Below are 18,797 nucleotides of genomic sequence, written 5' to 3' on the forward strand. Positions count from 1 at the left end.
GTTTGAGAATTTACGTTAGTGAATAATACATACATGTAATGATAATATTACGTCTACGTCGACCGCGTGGCCTAATGGATAAGGCGTCTGACTTCGGATCAGAAGATTGAGGGTTCGAGTCCCTTCGTGGTCGGTTCTTTTCTCGCTCTCTTTCTTTCTTTTTATATATATAAGTAAAACATACTAATATCATTTAAAAATGAAATCCGTGAATTTGCTTTTCAAAACAAAGTATAAATTCATGTGTCAACTAACGCTTGAAAGTCAGTCTGTTGGTGACATATAGATGACTATTAGCAGATAAATCCCGCTTCACCACAGCAGCAGAGTGGCGCAGCGGAAGCGTGCTGGGCCCATAACCCAGAGGTCGATGGATCGAAACCATCCTCTGCTAGTATCCTTTTATTCCCGTAACAAAGTTGCGGATTTCTCTGTGACACTGTATCAAAAAATAGGTTTAGTTCTTTATATTTTATTCAATTTTTCAGTTTCATTCACATTTAAAAAAGCCAATGAACACGATTGGATGAGTAATGGGGTTTTTCTAGTGTGTTATTCAAACACTTTAACTCTGTCTTACCCTCTACTAACAGTCAAAGCACATGTATAATATAAACCAGCTCTTTGCTTTAACACAGGTTTACAGTTTATTAAATCTTGCTTCAAATCTAAAATTTTATTTTCAGAAAAAAAGTTATAAATAATCTGACATAATTCAGTACATGCTATACATACAACAACAACTTTTACAGTGTGATATTTTGGTGAGTTTTTAATCAAAATTTGAATACAGAACAAATGAAATAATGTTTTGGGTTCAGTCAAAGTCGACTCGTCTTGCTTGCTTTGTTGCAGCATGTATCTTCTTCTGCTTGAGTCTTTCCAAATTTCTTTTATCTAATCTGAAAACAAAAAACAGCACTGTGACACAACATTGCATTAGCAATTCTCTGTGATTCTCTGTGCTTCATCTCACCTGTGAGCTCTGAGGGCGAGATCCTCCGGCTCCGGCTCCGGCCGCCGCTGACTGGCTGCAGCGATCATCTCTGAGATCTTCTGAAGACAGTCTTCTAGGTTCCTCTGTTGGCTTCTGCTCATCTCAGAGGTCACGATTAACTCTCCTGCTTTGTTGACACGAGTTTTATTCTGTTGACACAAGTGTTCATGCGTGAGCAGTTACACACATGCATGTACATACATACGTACATGTTACTCTCACCTTCAGGAGAATCTCCCTCCTCACTTCTTCTGGAATCCATTCTGCTGTCTGCACATGGAAGCGGACCTCTGCTTTCGTACTGACTGCAAACCAGCATTACAGAATATTAGGTGAAAAAATGAATGTGTATATAAAATTCACATTTAATCTGAACAGAAAGTACATTATTATTTGACAAATCCATTCCTGTCTTGAACCACTTTTTCTATAAATCACATCAGACACACACTCATTTCAGCATGTTTAACATGTATTAATGTTAATATATTTGTGTGCAGTCTGCACTAACACACACGGTTCACTAGTTAAAGGTGGATGCTGCACATTGGTGGTGGTGGTGGTGGTGGTGGTGGTGGAGGAGGAGATCCCCCCCTTCAATATGTAAAGCGCTTTGAGTACCCAGAAAAGCGCTATATAAATGTAACCAATTATTTATTATTATTATTAAAGCGGGTTACAGCAGGTTTCATCGTCGCGTCAGCAGGTGGCGCCATGAAGCAACGATCAGCGCAAAACACGAGCGACTCTGTCTGTTACTGACCCGAACCAGATCATCAGTCATTAACACGGTTTACCCTTGTTGACATGCTGGCCGCCCGGTCCGCTGCTCCGACTGTATGTTATCTTCAGTTTATCTGAGGAAAGACAGAGTTTCAGTAGAAAAGAGCTTCAGCCAGTTGAGTTATAATAATAAACACATCTGGTGTCGATGATGAACCTCTTACCAACAGGGATGTGCGAGAGCAGATCTTCCTGACAATAAACAGTTATGTTTATCACAGTTATGTTGGCAGAAGCAATGAGATGTCGCACATAATTTAGTCATGGAGCAAATGCAGAAATTATGTTTTTAAATTATGGAGATAAAAAACATGTTTCACCTGTGTGAAATGCGATGCTTTTTTCATGTGAAAATCACTACTATCTGCATAGAGTTTCAATCGCGTTTTACCACTACTGAATACAGTCAGTAATCGACGGCACAGATTCCTCGAACATGACAGATTATTCAGCTGTAAGAAACAGAAACTTGTAACCATGGATGCCGCCGCCATGTTGAAAACGAAGAACCACGTGCAAGAAAAACATCCGCTTTTGCGTCAAATGGGCGGTTACTTCATACATGCAGCTTAAAATTAAACAGAAATTATAAAATATATATATATATATATATCAGCCCTACATCCTTTTCAAAGCCACAAATTTCATTGACTAATTTTAGCCTCATATATGGCATTGTTCAGTCTTAGCAAGTATCTAATATTAGAGGCAGACGCTGAGCCTGGCACAAATCATCCCAAAAGAGCTTTAATCTTTAAATTGCGTTTGTTTGTAGTTGTGGTTTTTCTCAAAATAGGAGTGCAAGAATAACATCTGAGATCAAAAATGTTGTTTGTGATAATGACTTTACAGTGGTCATTTTTGAAAAACTTTACAATGTCGCTGTAAACACATGTCTACTGCTGGTGCGTATGTTCATTTTCATTGTTTTATAAGGTTCATAATAAGAGAGACGGAAAGAAGTGTGTAATTATTTCCCCTTGACAGTGAAGGTAAACAATAGGGAAGGTTCCACCGAGATTTGAACTCGGATCGCTGGATTCAGAGTCCAGAGTGCTAACCATTACACCATGGAACCGCTCGTTCTTAAGCGGATTCAAAGAGTGTTTTTAATGGACTGTAATATAATTTTTTTCAGGCAGAGTAAAATGAACTTATGTGATATTAAATATCCGTTCGTTTCTCCTCTAGGTAGCCATAGGGAACACCTGATCCGAGATTTACCCTTCTTTGTAACATATTAAACTGAATTATCCACCGTTAGACCGTTTCTGGGATCGCATGCGCGATTAAAAGACTCGTTGGATGTAAAAATAAATCACCCCAGATGGGACTCGAACCCACAATCCCTGGCTTAGGAGGCCAGTGCCTTATCCATTAGGCCACTGGGGCGGTGACGATAAACACTCGGAACAGTTTCATACTTATACACGAGACGCTTCCGTTTTTTTCACTTCCATCTTCTGGTATTTTACTGTCGCTTGCAGTATCATTTTCGCTCCTGTATATATAAAAAATCTTTAGTATAACCGCGTGTTTCTTGTAACACATAAAATATATACAATAAAATAACGATAGCAGTTGTCCATAAGTCATGTGTTGTCTTATGTTTTGGTCATATCTGATTATTAAGAAAGCAAACACATCACATAACGCGTGAGCAGCGTGTTTCTGCAGTGGATCGCGGCGGAGCTCAGTCGGTGCGGCGGGAGGAACCGCAGGCGCGCGGCCAACTCTATTTCCTGACAGACAGTCATGACGCGAAACTGGGCTGTGTAGCATTAGCCTACAGCTCCTAATGCCGTCCTTTAGTTAGGGTTACAGTCTTTTCGTTTTGATCAGACCAGTAACACCAAGCACTATGAATTTATTACCATCAAACCCTCACGGTAATGGATTACTGTATGCTGGATTTAACCAGGATCACGGTAAGATGTTTACTATCAGCTAACGCAAGCTAACATTACTCACCGTAACCGTTATGAATCAGGGCCAGAGAACTGTTATTTATTTTACACATTAAAACACATCAGTGTTTTCATTCTGCTTGTTGTTGCCAGTCTAAGAGTCTGGTTGTAAGAAATGTTAAACTTGATGAACATTACTGCTGTTTTGGCTAGCAAGCTAACGAACAGCTGGTTAGCCACAGAGATCACATGATTGTTTCCTTTAGGGCTGCTGTCAGCGTGTTTGTATTTATGTTTTTATTGTAATTGACCAACAATTGTAACGTTAGCTATGAATATCGACGGTAACGTCGTTGAAAAGTGACCATGTTTCACATGTTGTCAAATAAACATTGACAGTTAGGGTTAGCCATGCTAACTGTAATAGCGCTAGCTTTCAATCTGAGCATTTGGGTTTCATTTAAGCTAAATAACTCTGTTGTGTGTTATTAAAGTCTGTCAGGATTCGATAACGTGCGTTAATAACTATACCACAATGTGGGCTCAAATAACTGTATTTAAGCAGCATTTATTGACGCGTTAAAGCCACTGAGAATGAAGACGGGTTTAAAATACGGATTTATGCAGGTTTCTCTCTGTCACAGTGACATTTACATCTAATAATCATAACTGGATGTAATGAAGCTCTATATCTCGATCTCCTCATGTTTGAGATGTTTTAAATCAAATCAGATATCACTGAGATATCTTAAAATGTGTAAGTGACATTGTTTTGTCTCAAGATGCACATCAGTTATGTTTGTTTTCTAAGGCAGTTAATAAATGCTACTTAAATGCCCTAATTGAACTGATTCTGGCTTAATCTAACCCTGTCTGTGAAACCGGGCCTTAAAATCAATCAATCGATTTGTTGTACTTCTCTCACTAATTGCTTCCCAGGAAGATGCTAATAAATGGATTCTCATAAATATAATTGGTTCTCAAGCCACATGGACATGTACAGGCGTGTATCTGATACTGACACCTTTATGTGGATCTGGTTAGTCTGGTTAGGGTTAGGGTTAGTTAGGGTTAGGGTTAGTTAGGGTTAGGGTTAGTTAGGGTTGGTTAGGGTCAGTAGTCCATCTCCAGCACTGTCCTCTTGAAGGTCAAACAGCAGATCACAGGAAATGCCAGTATTTCCCTTAAAATGTCTGTTTTTCCCCACCAGGATGTTTTGCTTGTGGAATGGAAAATGGATTCAGGGTGTATAACACAGACCCGCTCAAAGAGAAGGAAAAACAAGGTGAGTCTGCTGTTCAGACACCGGCTGCAGATGTTCATTCACTAGATTCAGACGGACAGATGTTTACAGGTGAAAACACTTCAGATCAGACGCCGCTACAGCAAGGGATAACACAGTATTACAACAATATGTGATAGTTAGTAACTTATTCATTTTTCATATGTGATTTTTAAAACTTGCTGCTTTTAATGCAAATACATACAGCAGATGAAGAGATCCGTTTGTCTGTAGTTCAGTCCTGCTCTTTGACTGCATGATGACTCAGGAATAGTTTACAGACACACACGAGGAGCAGCTTTAGCAACAGTTACTCATTCACCTCTCGCAGTTTATGGATCTTTACTGTGGCAGCTGATGACTCAGTGATTCTCTTTGTTCAGAGTTTCTGGAGGGAGGCGTTGGTCACGTGGAGATGCTTTTTCGATGCAATTATCTTGCGCTCGTGGGAGGCGGGAAAAAACCCAAGTACCCCCCCAATAAAGGTATATTTCTCTTTGAGATGGATGTTGGTCGAAGGCTTTATGGCATCATTTGCTAAAGTTGTGAAACAAGGTGACACACGTTTAGTGCATGTTCTGACTTCAGTGGGTAATTTATAAACATATTTGATGTTTATGAAAGAATTTAGCATAAGTGTAATATGCAAGTAAATCTCTAAAAACATATGTTTGCATCTTTGTTAGTGATGATTTGGGATGATCTCAAGAAAAAGACTGTGATAGAGATCGAGTTTTCCACTGAGGTCAAAGCGGTGAAGCTTCGCCGTGACAGGTATTTGAACTCGAGCTCATATGCGTTTAAATACTTTGGTATAATATTTGTTAGATTTTGATTGTGAAAATATCTGACAACTGATTCAGGATGTTTTAGAGATAAAATGGTTTAGGAGATTCAAAGTTCCAGTATCACAGATGCAGTACAGCAGCATCATATTACAGATCAGCCATAACTTCAGGTTACTTTAACCATCTTTGACATTGACTGATAAATATTGTACAGAAATACCAATGAAATGTCATGCTACACATGGTGCTAATTTTGATACCATAACAAAAACTCCTGGAATAATTTATTATAATACAGTACAGTTCAAAAGTGAAGAAAAAGTGAAAAGTCAGTAATAGAATGAATAACAACGGATGGCATTACAATGAACACATCAAAAAGAGTCTTTTAGAGGCTTATTAAAGCTCCTGAAGTCATTGTTGTCTGATGGTTATCACGAGCGTCTGTGATTGTGCAATGCTTCAAAAACACGCACACAAATTACTTTTACATTTTACGACACTCCTTAGCCTGTGAACTTACAGTAATAATCAGCTTTAAGTTCCTTCTTCTAGCTCAACCTCTTCGTTTGGTGTTTCAGAATTGTGGTGGTTCTGGATTCCATGATTAAAGTCTTTACATTTACCCATAATCCTCATCAGCTGCACGTCTTTGAAACATGCTATAACCCCAAAGGTAGGTCATCACTACATTCACAGAGAATAGTAGCGATTCATCTGTGCTCTCATAAGCTAATCTGCGGGACAGACATAAGAACTGTACTGTGTTGAATAAGAACACTCACTCTGACCGTCTCTGCAGGTTTGTGTGTCTTGTGCCCAAACAGCAACAATTCATTGCTGGCGTTCCCAGCCACGCACTCCGGACACGTTCAGATAGTCGATCTGGCCAACACGGAGAAACCGCCGGTGGATATTCCTGCTCACGAGGGGGCGCTGTGCTGCGTGGCGCTCAACCTGCAGGGCACACGGATCGCCACGGCGTCAGAAAAAGTCAGTTCTCGCGCCACTGGTGGTTTTGGCATCGCCACCTCAATTGTCTTTGTATTCGTTTCTTGTGTTGACGTCACACATTGACACACACAGCAAACTGCTCTGTCCGATCACGTCACTAGATTGACTTCCGACACTGAATGGCCAAGAATACGTCAGTGCTTGGCTAATGGAGAATCTGTCCTCTCTCTAGGGGACCCTGATCAGAATATTCGACACCTCAGCAGGTCATCTCATCCAGGAGCTGAGACGAGGCTCACAGACTGCCAATATATACTGGTAACCCATTACATCCTACTCTATTACTGTAAAGAGCAACGTGTGTGTGTTTATAACCGTGTATTTGTACTTCAGCATCAACTTCAACCAGGACGCGTCGCTCATCTGCGTTTCGAGCGATCACGGCACAGTCCACATATTTGCTGCAGAGGATCCCAAAAGGAACAAGCAGTCCAGGTTCGTGTTGAAGCACACTCGGGGTTTTAATGATCAGACGTTGCTGCTATTGTCTGGCATTTATGTTCACGTATTTTAGTGCAGGCATCTTGCTCACATGTCCCTCAAACCCTCTTTTACCTCAGCTTGGCATCGGCCAGTTTTCTCCCCAAGTATTTCAGCTCCAAATGGAGTTTCTCCAAGTTCCAGGTCCCGTCCGGTTCGGCCTGCGTCTGTGCCTTTGGAACAGAACCCAACGCTGTCATAGGTAGAGTGAAGCTTGTTTTTAAGAGCTCCTCTGTGCTGGTATTGAAAGCACACTTTTTACGCATGAGGTCATATTATCAAAAAGAACCGTGTAATATGAATATGCATGTGTTGTGAATAAGCAAACGGTCATTCTCAGCTGTTTAGTGACCAACTTTCCCACCGACCCGTTCCCTCCCTCTTCCAGCCATTTGTTCCGACGGCAGCTACTACAAGTTTCTGTTCAACCAGAAAGGCGAGTGTTCGAGGGACGTGTACGCGCAGTTCCTGGAAATGACCGACGAGAAGATCTGAGCGCAGACACTACTTCACTTTACCAGACTGCTTCTTTCTCGACATCTCAAAGTTTCCAGGATGTCAAAAGACTCCAGGGGCATTCGGAGGCGACCGTGACGCAGAGACACACAGAAACTCTAAATTCTCTCGACTCAAACCACAGAAGACGAGAGATGACTGAAAAACTGTGAGCGCAGAATTCGCTTTCTGTGGAGTGACGAGGGAAACCTTATTTTTTTGAAAGGACAGCATTTTTTAAATGGTCTTCCATGGGATTTTTTAAGCGTTGATGTCCTTGGCTAGGTAGCGAGAGCGATTCTCTTTGTCCACTAACCTGATCTAATGTAATTCAGGCGAGAGGTGGGTGTACATGTACATCATTCACACTATGTATTTGTTAGTGTTAGATATTGTTTTTCTTGCTGTAAGAGCACCAGATGAAAATTACGTAACTACATATTCTATAGACTAGTATAACAAAACAGACATTTTATGGTGTAAATGTGTGCTTCTCATTTCATGTAATGCAGTATTTTTCTTTGGCAAGGATTCGTCGGCTTTAAGGAAACAATATTATCTCAGTGTAAAAGTTTTACTTCAGTGACTGTGCTATCACACGAGAGACGTGAAACGAGCACAACATGATCATATTTAGTCCACATTTACACTCTCCATTGTTTCAAATAAAATTTCTTCACAAACTAATCGAGAATAACTACATTGCTACTTCAATTAAGGTTAACGTAAGCAGTAGTTTGGATGTAGACTGTAAACTCTTGAAACGCGGCTGCAGATTGTAGTGTCGCAGTCGCCGATCTCTTTTAAAGACTCGCGCACTCGAACCAGACGTGCCAGTCTGATCACCTGAAGAACGTAGTGTTTTTTAGTTAGTTTCTGTCTTCATTCTTATAACTGTTCTTTGAAATGTATCTATAAGCTATTTTGTTACTCGTTTGATGCTTTTGTCATTGATAACATGCAAATGATATGCATAATTTCATGAAGATGATGATGATGCCCACAGAATTCAGTATCTTATGACAAATTAAAGATGATTGTAAAAATAAAGAATGGCAATTTTTTCATGTTAACGAGGTGTAACCAGATCTGGTTGGGAATAACTCTTGTCTTGGATATAGATGAGTGTGAGTGTGATTCTCTTCTCTCTCTGTTAGGGTTGTGCAGTTTGAGGAACTTGGCAAAGGTGATGCTGCATATTTTTCTTGCATGCTGATTTGTTTATCGCTACTAGCATCATTACAGAAGCACACGAGCAGACTGAAGCTGCTCTGGAATAGTTTCCAAGTAAATAATTACAACACACAGTCATCGCCCAAGGCCACCAAAGTCGTGTGAAGATGAGTGGATTATCATATCTCTTCGGTAAAGCACCATTGCAGTCTAAAGCTTGTTATTTTGCGCGTAGGATGTCCGCAGCGACGGTAACTCTGTGGCATCGCCAATCCGTCTCTTACAACACACTAATTACATGCGTGTCAGCTCACACTGCAACCAACCCCCGGCGCTGCACGCGCGCTCGCCTACTGCTGATTGGTGCATTGCATTTTTCTCTTCGAGAGTCGGCGAGCTATTGGTCGCTACCGCTGTCAGTCGCGCTAGCCCCGCCTCCACGGTTTGTTTGGTAGAGTTGATCCTTTTCTCATTCTCTCTGTCGCGGCGGTGGGTTGGAGCCGCTGTCCCCGGGCTGCGCGTTCCTTCGTGTTTATTTCTCATCCTTTGATTCGATTCCCCCCCTCTAAATTTTGCAACCGGGCCTCACGACCGACAAACGGCCGTCTGCTCCTTCATTTTATTGTGTCAAATTCCCGTCAAGAGAAATAATAAAGATGGCGGTGAGCGGGATGTCAGGCTCGGTTGTCGCCCGGCTCGAGGGCCGAGAGTTCGAGTATCTGATGAAGAAGCGCTCGGTCACCATCGGTCGGAATTCGTCACAAGGCTCCGTGGACGTGAGCATGGGCCACTCGAGCTTTATTTCACGGAGGCACCTCGAGATTTTCTCCGCCGGCGAGGATGGAACGGGAAGCGGAGATTTCTATCTTCGATGCCTCGGCAAAAACGGGGTGTTCGTGGACGGGGTGTTCCAGAGGCGAGGGGCGCCTCCTCTGCAGCTTCCCCGCATGTAAGCGCGTGTCTGTCGGTAGGAATTAGGCGAGCGCCGCGGGAATGCGTTTGCGTCGAACGCTCGCGGTATTTGTTTTGTTTCGTTTCAGCACGTGTTGATTATGACAAGCGCGACTAACGCGCGTCTGCTGCCGCCTCGCTCTGTTTACACAACACTGAAGGCTTCTGCATCTGACACCATCATGTGTCTTTAATGGCAGTTTTCTTCTAAAGCATATCAAACGAACATAGTGCTGTTATTCCTGCACGAAGATCCAGGAGTCAGTGTGTTTTGGGCTTCATTCAGTCCTCGATGACCTTTTAATTGACCCCCATCTGACGTACACTGAATAATGGCCTGAGTAATATAATTCATATTTGATTATGAGATCGTCGTTTCTAGCTAATGTAATAAAGTAATAGTTTTAACGCCATAGTTTGACCTTGTATTTAGTACATGCATGGAGGAAGGGTACTAAATTTGTTCACATTTATTGTTATTCCATCTTTATTTAGACGATGCATCATTTGCCAAGTTGCAGAGTCTATTAAATCAGCCTCACCTCAGATTGCAAAGATTAATGACACTTATTATAGTCAGCAGAAGCGTTTCTGACATGCTTTAACGTCACCTGAGGCTGAACACACTGCAGAGGTTCAGATATATATATATTTCTGATGAAATAATGTCTGTCGTGTGATCAATCTGATGTCTGTATATATAAACCGGCTCTACTGTTACTGGCTGGTTTATCAACATCTCTCTGCGTTTTATTTACATGGATTTCTATTTTCTGAATGCCACTTGATGAGCGTGTAATGGGTTGACATCGCTAACTCGCTCGTTTCCTGTTTTGTAGGTGCACTTTCCGGTTTCCCAGCACAAATATCAAAATTACATTCACGGCCTTGTCCAGTGACAAGAGAGAGCGCAGGAACGCCCCGGAGTCTCCTGTGAAAGCGGTCCAACCCCAGATCTCGCCGCTGACCATCAACATTCCCGACAACATCGCCCACCTGATGAGTCCACTCCCATCTCCGACCGGCACAATCAGGTGCGTGCATTACACTTACACTTGACCTTTGCCCCCTGGGCCTGAAGCCTTATCATCATTGGGATATTTTTAAAGCTCAGATTTAATGCGTCATGCGTATGTCGTTTTTCCTCAGCGCTGCCAACTCATGTCCGTCAAGTCCGCGAGGGGCGGGGCTTTCCAGCTACAAAATGGGTCGTGGCCTCACGGCGGATCTCATCAATGAAAACTCCCAATCCGAGAACGACAAGGAAGCTTCCGGAGGAGACAGTCCGAAAGTATGTGGCTTCTTAATAACCCTGACTAATGATGTCTCGTTTATCAGTGCATATGTGGACGTCACGTTCTTCTTGTCTTTCACAGGACGACTCCAAGCCTCCGTACTCGTACGCGCAGCTCATTGTTCAGGCCATCACAATGGCTCCAGACAAGCAACTAACACTGAATGGAATATATACCCACATTACTAAGAATTATCCATATTACAGGACGGCAGACAAGGGCTGGCAAGTGAGTGTCAATCGGCTCTTTTGTTTCGGTTCATGTGTTTAGTCTTTCTGCAGTGCTGGAGTGTTTGTATGTGGATGAGGCGAACTCGAGCGGCCCAGACAGACTTATTGTTTGGGAAAATCCACAAGATGTTTACAGCATTGATGGGACAAGATGAGAGTCCTAGCTTTCCCATTTAGTCCAAATATTTATAGGGCTCATATTCCATGATCAATCTCATGGTTTTTGATCCTGTGATATAAGAGCCAGATGGGTTCATCAACACATGACCATCCACATTTATAAATTAAAAAGATTAAAGCATTTTTTCCTTAATGCCCAAAGAACTGATAAATGCTCAAAACGGCTCCTCCTGTGTTTGTAACTGCATGATGTGGCTGACGTTCATCTTTTAACAAGATTCCCGCTGGTTTCAGTCTTTACATTTCAGAGCGCATTACACATTTTGTGACGTAATGCAGACTTTGCAAAGAGCGCAAACTCGCGAGCGGAGCTGGAGTGAATGTGCAAAGCTATTCCTCGTTTTGCAAAGAAAAGTGTGGAGAGTGATCATGTGGGCAAAAGAAAGACAATAAACCTGAAAGTAGACCACAGGAGGGAAAAGTACGACACGACCCGTTTAATGGGCCTCATTACAGTCTGCTTCATCGTTGCAGCGAGCGCGTTTACATGACCGCGTGCACTGTCGGCTTATTGAGCGTAATCGGGTTAAGAACGTGCATGTAAACGCACTCTGTCCAATGAGATTACATTTCTTTTGACCCTCACCAAACTGTTTACCTTTTTTGTCACGTTTCTCTTCCAGAACTCGATTCGTCACAATCTGTCCTTAAACCGCTATTTCATCAAAGTGCCCAGATCTCAGGAGGAGCCGGGCAAAGGCTCGTTCTGGAGGATCGACCCCTCATCCGAGGGAAAGCTGATCGAACAGGCTTTCCGCAAGCGCCGGCCGCGCGGCGTTCCCTGCTTTAGGACTCCGCTCGGCCCGCTCTCATCCAGGTGATTTTATTTTCTCCCCGTCTCGTTACCGTAAGGTGAGTTTAATGCGGTTTCGTTCGCCGTAGCTGCACCAAAACTGTGGACCAGCTTTCCTGTTTCTGTTAGAACTGCACCAACAGCGCATCTATTTTCTTTAGCCCTTGTGATGTCTGCTGTAGTTCGTCTTGCATTACTTTTTTAGTCTTGATTTTTATTGTAATTGTAACTCATTTAAATCATTGTTCAGCACACTGGTCAACTGTCATTGGTTTTAATTGTGCTTTATAATTAAACTGAGATTGAGATGAGTAAATGAAGACAGAATCGTCATTTGTAGGTGATCTATTCCTGTACTTATCTTCACCAGCCTGACTGAAAATAAAGTCACGGTATTCTGAAGCGTTTGTGTCAAGACTTGGATATTAAGACGTCTAAAGTGGACTATTCACTAAACCTTCATGAACGGTGTTGCTCGAGTTTCTTCAGTCAGTGTTCTTCTCTTCTCCTCAGGAGCGCTCCAGCATCTCCTAACCACACCGGGGCGCTGTCGGCCCACTCCAGCGGCGTTCAGACTCCAGACAGCTTATCGAGAGAAGGCTCGCCTGTTCCCATGGACCCCGATCCCACGCCTGCTCCGGCTCCGGCCATTCAGCCCAAACTAGCAGTCATACAGGAGGCCTGCTTCACACAGAACGCTCCAGGTGACGTCACCCCTCGCGTCAGATCTGGCCGTGCTGAAATCAAGAGCCGTATAGGGATTGGGTGTTTGGGGTTTCTGTGGGCATTCACAATCAGCCGGATTGATTCTCCGGACGGATCGGTCTCAATCAAACGGATTTTCAAACATCCGTCCATTAATCACAAAAAAGTGATAGTCATAGAAATTGAATTCATTGGTCAACTCTGATTTCCATGTGGTAACTGTATTTTCCAGAAAATAAGTCACAGTTGATTTTAAATTCTATTTTATTTTATTCGATTCAGAAAAACGGGCGTTTACTACAAACCAATATTTATTATGAAACAGTGTTCATTACTTTGAATATTTTGCAGATCTATTTTCTTTTGACTTTAGTAGCGCACACATTTACTGTTGTTCTCACAGTATGAAAGAGAAATAATATAATATAAATAATATATAATAATAATATAATATATATAATATAATATAAATAAGTAGCTTAGTTTATATTTCACGGCTCTTTCTCATCATGTGTGTCTCTGGCTGTCAGCATTATTACAGAGCAGACAGATTCAACCGCATCTAACCCGGTTTGATCCCACACAGGTTCACCTCTAAACACCCAACCCGTTCTCATCACAGTCCAGCGCCAGCTTCCGCAGACCATCAAACCCGTGACCTACGCCGTGGCCACGCCGGTGTCCGCTGCCGCTTCCCAGCAGCCCGTCATGCAGACGCTGCACGTGGTGCATCAGATCCCTGCGGTGTCCGTGGCGGCCGTGACCGGACTGTCTACGAGCAACACGCACGTGGCGGAGCCCGTGTTCACCCAGTCCAGCATCGTCACAGCAGGAGCGCACGAGAACGGAGAGCACCAGGAGGTCAAAGGTGAGCATGCAGAAGCTCTATGGATGTTGATTATAGAGATGAATATCAGAAGTTGCAGCTGGTGATTTACTGTATCTAATTACACGGCTCTGTGGAATACTTGATTCCGATTGGCCCGAGGCCTAATTTCCTGATGACGACCGTCGTCAATAGCAACGCTCTCTCCCGTGTCATTCACACTCAGCCGATGCCATCCTCGTCTCAGACTTCAGTATCAGTAGCTCTGTGAGAGCGTTGTGTTTTTGACACTCTAATGGATTATAAGAATAAACAGCTGAGAGTTTAAATCCATTTTAAGTCATATCAATATTTCTAGTCCAAATAACTATTTATTTGGTGAAAAGCTGTGTAATTAATGCTATGACTGTACGTTACTACTTCATTGTTCTTTTTGGAAGTTTTGAGTTTTTCTCAAATCAAAATGTACCTCTGTGGACAGCATCTGTGTATAATGTGTTTCCAGAAGGGCTGGATGTACATGATCTCTTCTCTCGCTCCTCTTTAATGCTGTTTGTCACGTTTCTCTCAGTGAAAGTGGAGCCGGTTCCCGCCATCACGGCCTCGTCTATAGGTGGGACGGCTCGTATTCTCCAGACGTCGCAGTCCGGCCCCATACAGACGGTCACTATAGTGGGCCAGCATCAGCTGCCCGTCAAGGCCATCACGCAGAACGGGACGCATGTGGTCGCGGCGGTGCAGGGCTCCGGCAGCACGGGTGAGGAACGGTTTAGCGTTACTACAGTTTTCAGGAATATCTACAGCAAAGGTTATCACGGTATTTGTTTATTAGGGCGAATCATTGAGTTTTTTCAGTTACAATTTTGACTTGCATTAATAATGAAAACAAGATTATTGTGAAACAGTTAGTGTTCACAGTGACGTGTTTTAGATCATCTCTCCTTCCCTTGCAGTTTTAGTAGTTTTCTGTAGGTTGTGGAAGTGCATCTTACTTGCTTATTTACCTAATTTAATTGTATTTATTTTAATATTTTATATTAATTACATAGTTTTAGTTGAATTATATATATATATTTATATATATATATATATATTCAAGGCAATCCACTGTTAAAAGCTCAGTAAATTTGTGAAGTCAATCATGTTAAATATTCCTAATCTCAGTACTGACCAAAACAATGATTATGATTTTTGCTGCAGTTGAGCAGCACTAGTGTTTATGATGCAGAAATTTCATTTGATTTTTTTTTTGTTTTTTTGCCCCTAATGCAGATCTGGCATCATTATTTGATTCAGTTTTGCACATAAACAGGACAAAAGCTGTATTTTCACTAGTGCTCTCAGGCTTTTGTGAGCGCATTAGTGGAATCTAGTAGACGCTTTCTGTTGATAGTTTAACTTTGCTAATGCGCTGTGTCTGGTCGTCCTCAGCGAGTCCGCTGCACATGCTGGCGACGCACGCCTCGGCCTCCGCGTCCCTCCCCACCAAACGGCAGAACGGAGAGCAGGCCGAGCAGCCCGACGCCAAGAGAGTGAAGACCGAAGCCGTCACCGCAGAGAGAGACAAGCAGACCGACACCAACTAGGCCAGCCGTCTCTGACCTTTGACCTCAACGCGTTTTTTTGTTTCTCCCCGCCTGCCGCGCACCTGCTGCACCCGCGTCACCCGTTAATGAACCCAAGGTGCCAAATAGTGAGGTGAGATGAAATGTCAGTGGTTTTTGGAGAGATGTGAGGATTAGATTATGAGAGAGAGAGAGAGAGAGAGAGAGCGATGCTGTTCTGGAGGAGGGAGGGAGGGACCTTTTACACCAATAGGTAAATACTCACAGATATATGCACACACATATATTATTATAGCCTACTTGAAGTTACAGAATGAAATGTATTATCTGGGCGTAAACCCAGCAGAGAAGGTCTCCATCACGAGAGTCTCGGGCTGAATGCGGATGAAGAGCAAACAGACGAACCCCCTTTTGTGTTCCCCGAACAAACACCCGGCCAATGACCGACATAGATATTTATGTGATCGTCACGCATGTGTATCAGACGTGTGCTCGCCGTTCCCAGAGTCCTGAACATTCAGCTGAGACGACAGGTCAGAAACGGACTTGCCAAACATCATTTCAGACCGATTAGCTCTTAAAATGTGAACCTGCTCACCATTTCAGCTTCAGATTCACACATGGAAAAAATGAGCGTTTTTCCCTTGGGCAAAGGGAAATGTGGGCAGGTTTTTCCAGTCTCATGGCAGCTAGCCTCCATGTCCACCTACCTAATGCAGTCTTGAGTAGATATGCAGTATTTTGTCGTACGTGTTCTTTAGGATCTTATTTGTGTGTGTTTCCTGAGGCACAAATACTCAACAGAAACAGGCAGCGCTGAAACTCATTCGGCTTTTTTCATTCTGTTTTATTTTTAAAGACGTGGACTTGTGGTCATGGAAATGAATGTAGTTACTTCATTCTTATTTTTATTTTTTTCAGACAAAAGAAACACTATCGAGGGTTTGAGTTACTCGCTATTACATCAGATCAAAATGATGTTTACTCGCATCCTCTTTTTTTTTTTTTTTTTTCATATTTTAACCAGTAACCTATGAGATAGATATATTTCCATTTGTACTTTGTTAAAATATATCAGCTTGCATGAACGTGTTGAGAAAATGTGCTGTACCCGATTCGATTCCTGACTGCGGGAACCTGCAGAGGATGAAAGAAAAAAAAATGCAAAATAATATTTTATACAATTGGGATCATTACTGCACTTACCTTTCGTTTCTAATATTTCCTTTCCTCCCCAATGTTTTTCCTTTTCTATTGGAGATGTCGTTGGCTGTGTTTGTTATCTTTGTGTTGAAGTTGAAGTCTCTTTGCCTGTTAATAATATTATTTTATTCTGTTCAAACATCTGAAAGAGTCTACACAGATAGTACATGTTCCACACGGAAAAATAAGTGGTAGATGTTGTTCAGCTTCAGTGGGTATATGCATTTTTTTTATAAATTAAATTAAAAACTCCATAACTTCTGTGGTGTGTGTGTGTGTGTGTGTGTGTGTGTGTGTGTGTGTGTGTGTGTGTGTGTGTGTGTGTGTGTGTGTGTGTGTGTGTGTGTGTGTGTGTGTGTGTGTGTGTGTGTGTGTGTGTGTGTGAGAGACTGCTGAAGGTGTAGTAGCTGCTGTGTGTCTCTAGATGGCGCTGTATCAGGATGATAAACTCTTTGTCACGTGCACACCAGTATCCAACCGCTCGGTTGTACAGCTGGGAATTTGTTGGGGAACTTGAGAGAAACAAGTGAAGAAATCCAAATGACCATCATGTGTTTTAAAGTTATCCGAACCGAACCAGAGCCGAGTGTGAATCAGTCCTTCGCTGGAAAAGACTGTTCACTCTCCTGGTGAAGTTACAGACAGAAGGGAGTGTTTTACAGCCATGACTCTGTTTTCTAAGGATTTGAATGATTTATTGTGAAATGCACTAGATTTTCTCTCCAGGTTGCTGCTGATTACTGTCATTATAATCTGGTTTGGAAACAAAGAACAATGATTTATGGATAAAGAATTCATTTGTTGACAGAAACTACAGTAACGGCGTCACTACTGTTAAACACACGAGAGTGACGTAATGAGTTTTGAGTTATTTGCTGACACAAGATTTAGGCCTGTTTATTTTCACCTTTACATTTCTAAGGGATAAGATTTTCCCAGAAGGCTCTCGTACTGTTGAGTTGCATGTGATTTTATAGCGAAGCGCTTTGATGTTAATGTTGTCTGATTAAAGGATCCTGACACTGACTGTTTCCCGTGATCTGAAGGCGAGCCGGACGTCTCCGCCGCATCGAGTTTCTCTGTCAGGTGTTAGAAGTAGATCACTCCATATATCTCTGACACCTCGACTGTTGATGGAAACTTGACCTGCTGTCCATGTGAACCGTCTTGTTCTGCTTGTTCCGCTGGTTGTCTGATTTCTTGACAGCGTTTATGAATTAATTATAGGAGGGTAATTTGTCATGCATTTCCATGGTGGCACGAAACTTAGAAACAGCAGTTGCTGTAAAGTAATACTGTTCACTGAGTTCTGAAATATTTCAGCGTGGTTAACTTAAGTTTTTTTATAATGCATATTGTTTCCAAGCAGGTTTACATAAAATGCTTGTTTTAGTGTTTCAATTTAGGAATGATCAATTACTAATGACTTTGTACTGGTTAAAATGAACTATATCACTACCGTGTCTGCTTTGATAGATGGCAATATCACTATCAAACAACATCATGACGTGTTTCTCCAGTGGTTACTGTACTCTCTTATTGTCCGTTTGCTGTGATTCTGAAAGACTGGAGGATTTAATGGCTCAAATATCCTGATACACAATAGCAGGGTGTGTCTCTAAACTCTTATATTTGTCTGGCAGGTTTGCCTGGGTTTGTATTGAAGTCAGGAGAGAAAAGCTGTTGTTCCAGTCCTTGATAAGAGTACATGTCTCCTTCACTTCACTTTTATTATGCTTTAATGCTCAGAGCGGCTCTGTTTGCAGTAAACGCCGGTCTGTTAAAGTCATCAGTCCCTGCCTGTCACTGGAGAAGGACGAGAGCAAAAGGGCGAACCGGTTTCTTGACATGATCAGGGTCTCGCTCTTCAGCAGAAGAAGACTTTGATCCTCATAAAGTTTGCAGAGGATTATTCATAATGTTTGTTTTAATGTACAGTTCAAGTAGTACCTGAAGTGCAATTTATGACTGGAAAAGCTGTATAAGTTTGTAAGTATGAACTAAAACTAAAAGTGATGTTGCACTATTTAAAAGCCAGAATTAAAGGGGCTTCATTAAACAATGCAAACATTTCAGAAGAACAGAATATTTTCCAGAAAAATACCAAAACCAAGAAACTGGCCAAATGAA

At 42.2% G+C, this 18,797-nt stretch overlaps 3 protein-coding genes and 4 non-coding genes across 7 annotated transcripts; 4 read left to right on the plus strand and 3 right to left on the minus strand.

Moving 5' to 3' along the window:
- Positions 1-60: 60 nt before the first annotated feature.
- trnar-ucg lies at positions 61-133 on the plus strand. Its single transcript has one exon. It is a non-coding gene; the product is annotated as a tRNA-Arg (tRNA).
- Positions 134-322: 189 nt separating this feature from the next.
- trnam-cau lies at positions 323-394 on the plus strand. Its single transcript has one exon. It is a non-coding gene; the product is annotated as a tRNA-Met (tRNA).
- A 216-nt stretch (positions 395-610) lies between these two features.
- mrpl58 (mitochondrial ribosomal protein L58) lies at positions 611-2,304 on the minus strand. Its single transcript, XM_048171414.1, has 6 exons — positions 2,101-2,304; positions 1,945-1,972; positions 1,795-1,854; positions 1,220-1,302; positions 977-1,146; positions 611-902 (listed from the first exon to the last, which is right to left on the minus strand). The coding sequence occupies exons 1-6, from the start codon at positions 2,272-2,274 to the stop codon at positions 818-820; spliced, it is 600 nt and encodes a 199-aa protein (XP_048027371.1). The 5' UTR covers positions 2,275-2,304; the 3' UTR covers positions 611-817.
- Positions 2,305-2,786: 482 nt separating this feature from the next.
- trnaq-cug lies at positions 2,787-2,858 on the minus strand. Its single transcript has one exon. It is a non-coding gene; the product is annotated as a tRNA-Gln (tRNA).
- A 241-nt stretch (positions 2,859-3,099) lies between these two features.
- trnar-ccu lies at positions 3,100-3,172 on the minus strand. Its single transcript has one exon. It is a non-coding gene; the product is annotated as a tRNA-Arg (tRNA).
- Positions 3,173-3,257: 85 nt separating this feature from the next.
- wdr45b (WD repeat domain 45B) lies at positions 3,258-8,796 on the plus strand. The gene is made up of 10 exons (XM_048171458.1): positions 3,258-3,708; positions 4,898-4,972; positions 5,353-5,454; positions 5,656-5,743; positions 6,339-6,433; positions 6,560-6,750; positions 6,944-7,029; positions 7,105-7,206; positions 7,332-7,453; positions 7,640-8,796. Exons 1-10 carry the CDS (start codon positions 3,642-3,644, stop codon positions 7,744-7,746), a joined length of 1,035 nt encoding a protein of 344 aa, XP_048027415.1. The 5' UTR covers positions 3,258-3,641; the 3' UTR covers positions 7,747-8,796.
- Positions 8,797-9,362: 566 nt separating this feature from the next.
- foxk2a (forkhead box K2a) lies at positions 9,363-16,928 on the plus strand. Its single transcript, XM_048171457.1, has 9 exons — positions 9,363-9,868; positions 10,710-10,904; positions 11,020-11,161; positions 11,247-11,393; positions 12,199-12,392; positions 12,882-13,072; positions 13,660-13,941; positions 14,471-14,656; positions 15,331-16,928. Exons 1-9 carry the CDS (start codon positions 9,576-9,578, stop codon positions 15,483-15,485), a joined length of 1,785 nt encoding a protein of 594 aa, XP_048027414.1. The 5' UTR covers positions 9,363-9,575; the 3' UTR covers positions 15,486-16,928.
- Positions 16,929-18,797: the final 1,869 nt, after the last annotated feature.

Source organism: Megalobrama amblycephala, linkage group LG20, assembly GCF_018812025.1.
Source record: "Megalobrama amblycephala isolate DHTTF-2021 linkage group LG20, ASM1881202v1, whole genome shotgun sequence".
In the NCBI taxonomy this organism is placed as follows: Eukaryota; Metazoa; Chordata; class Actinopteri; order Cypriniformes; family Xenocyprididae; genus Megalobrama; species Megalobrama amblycephala.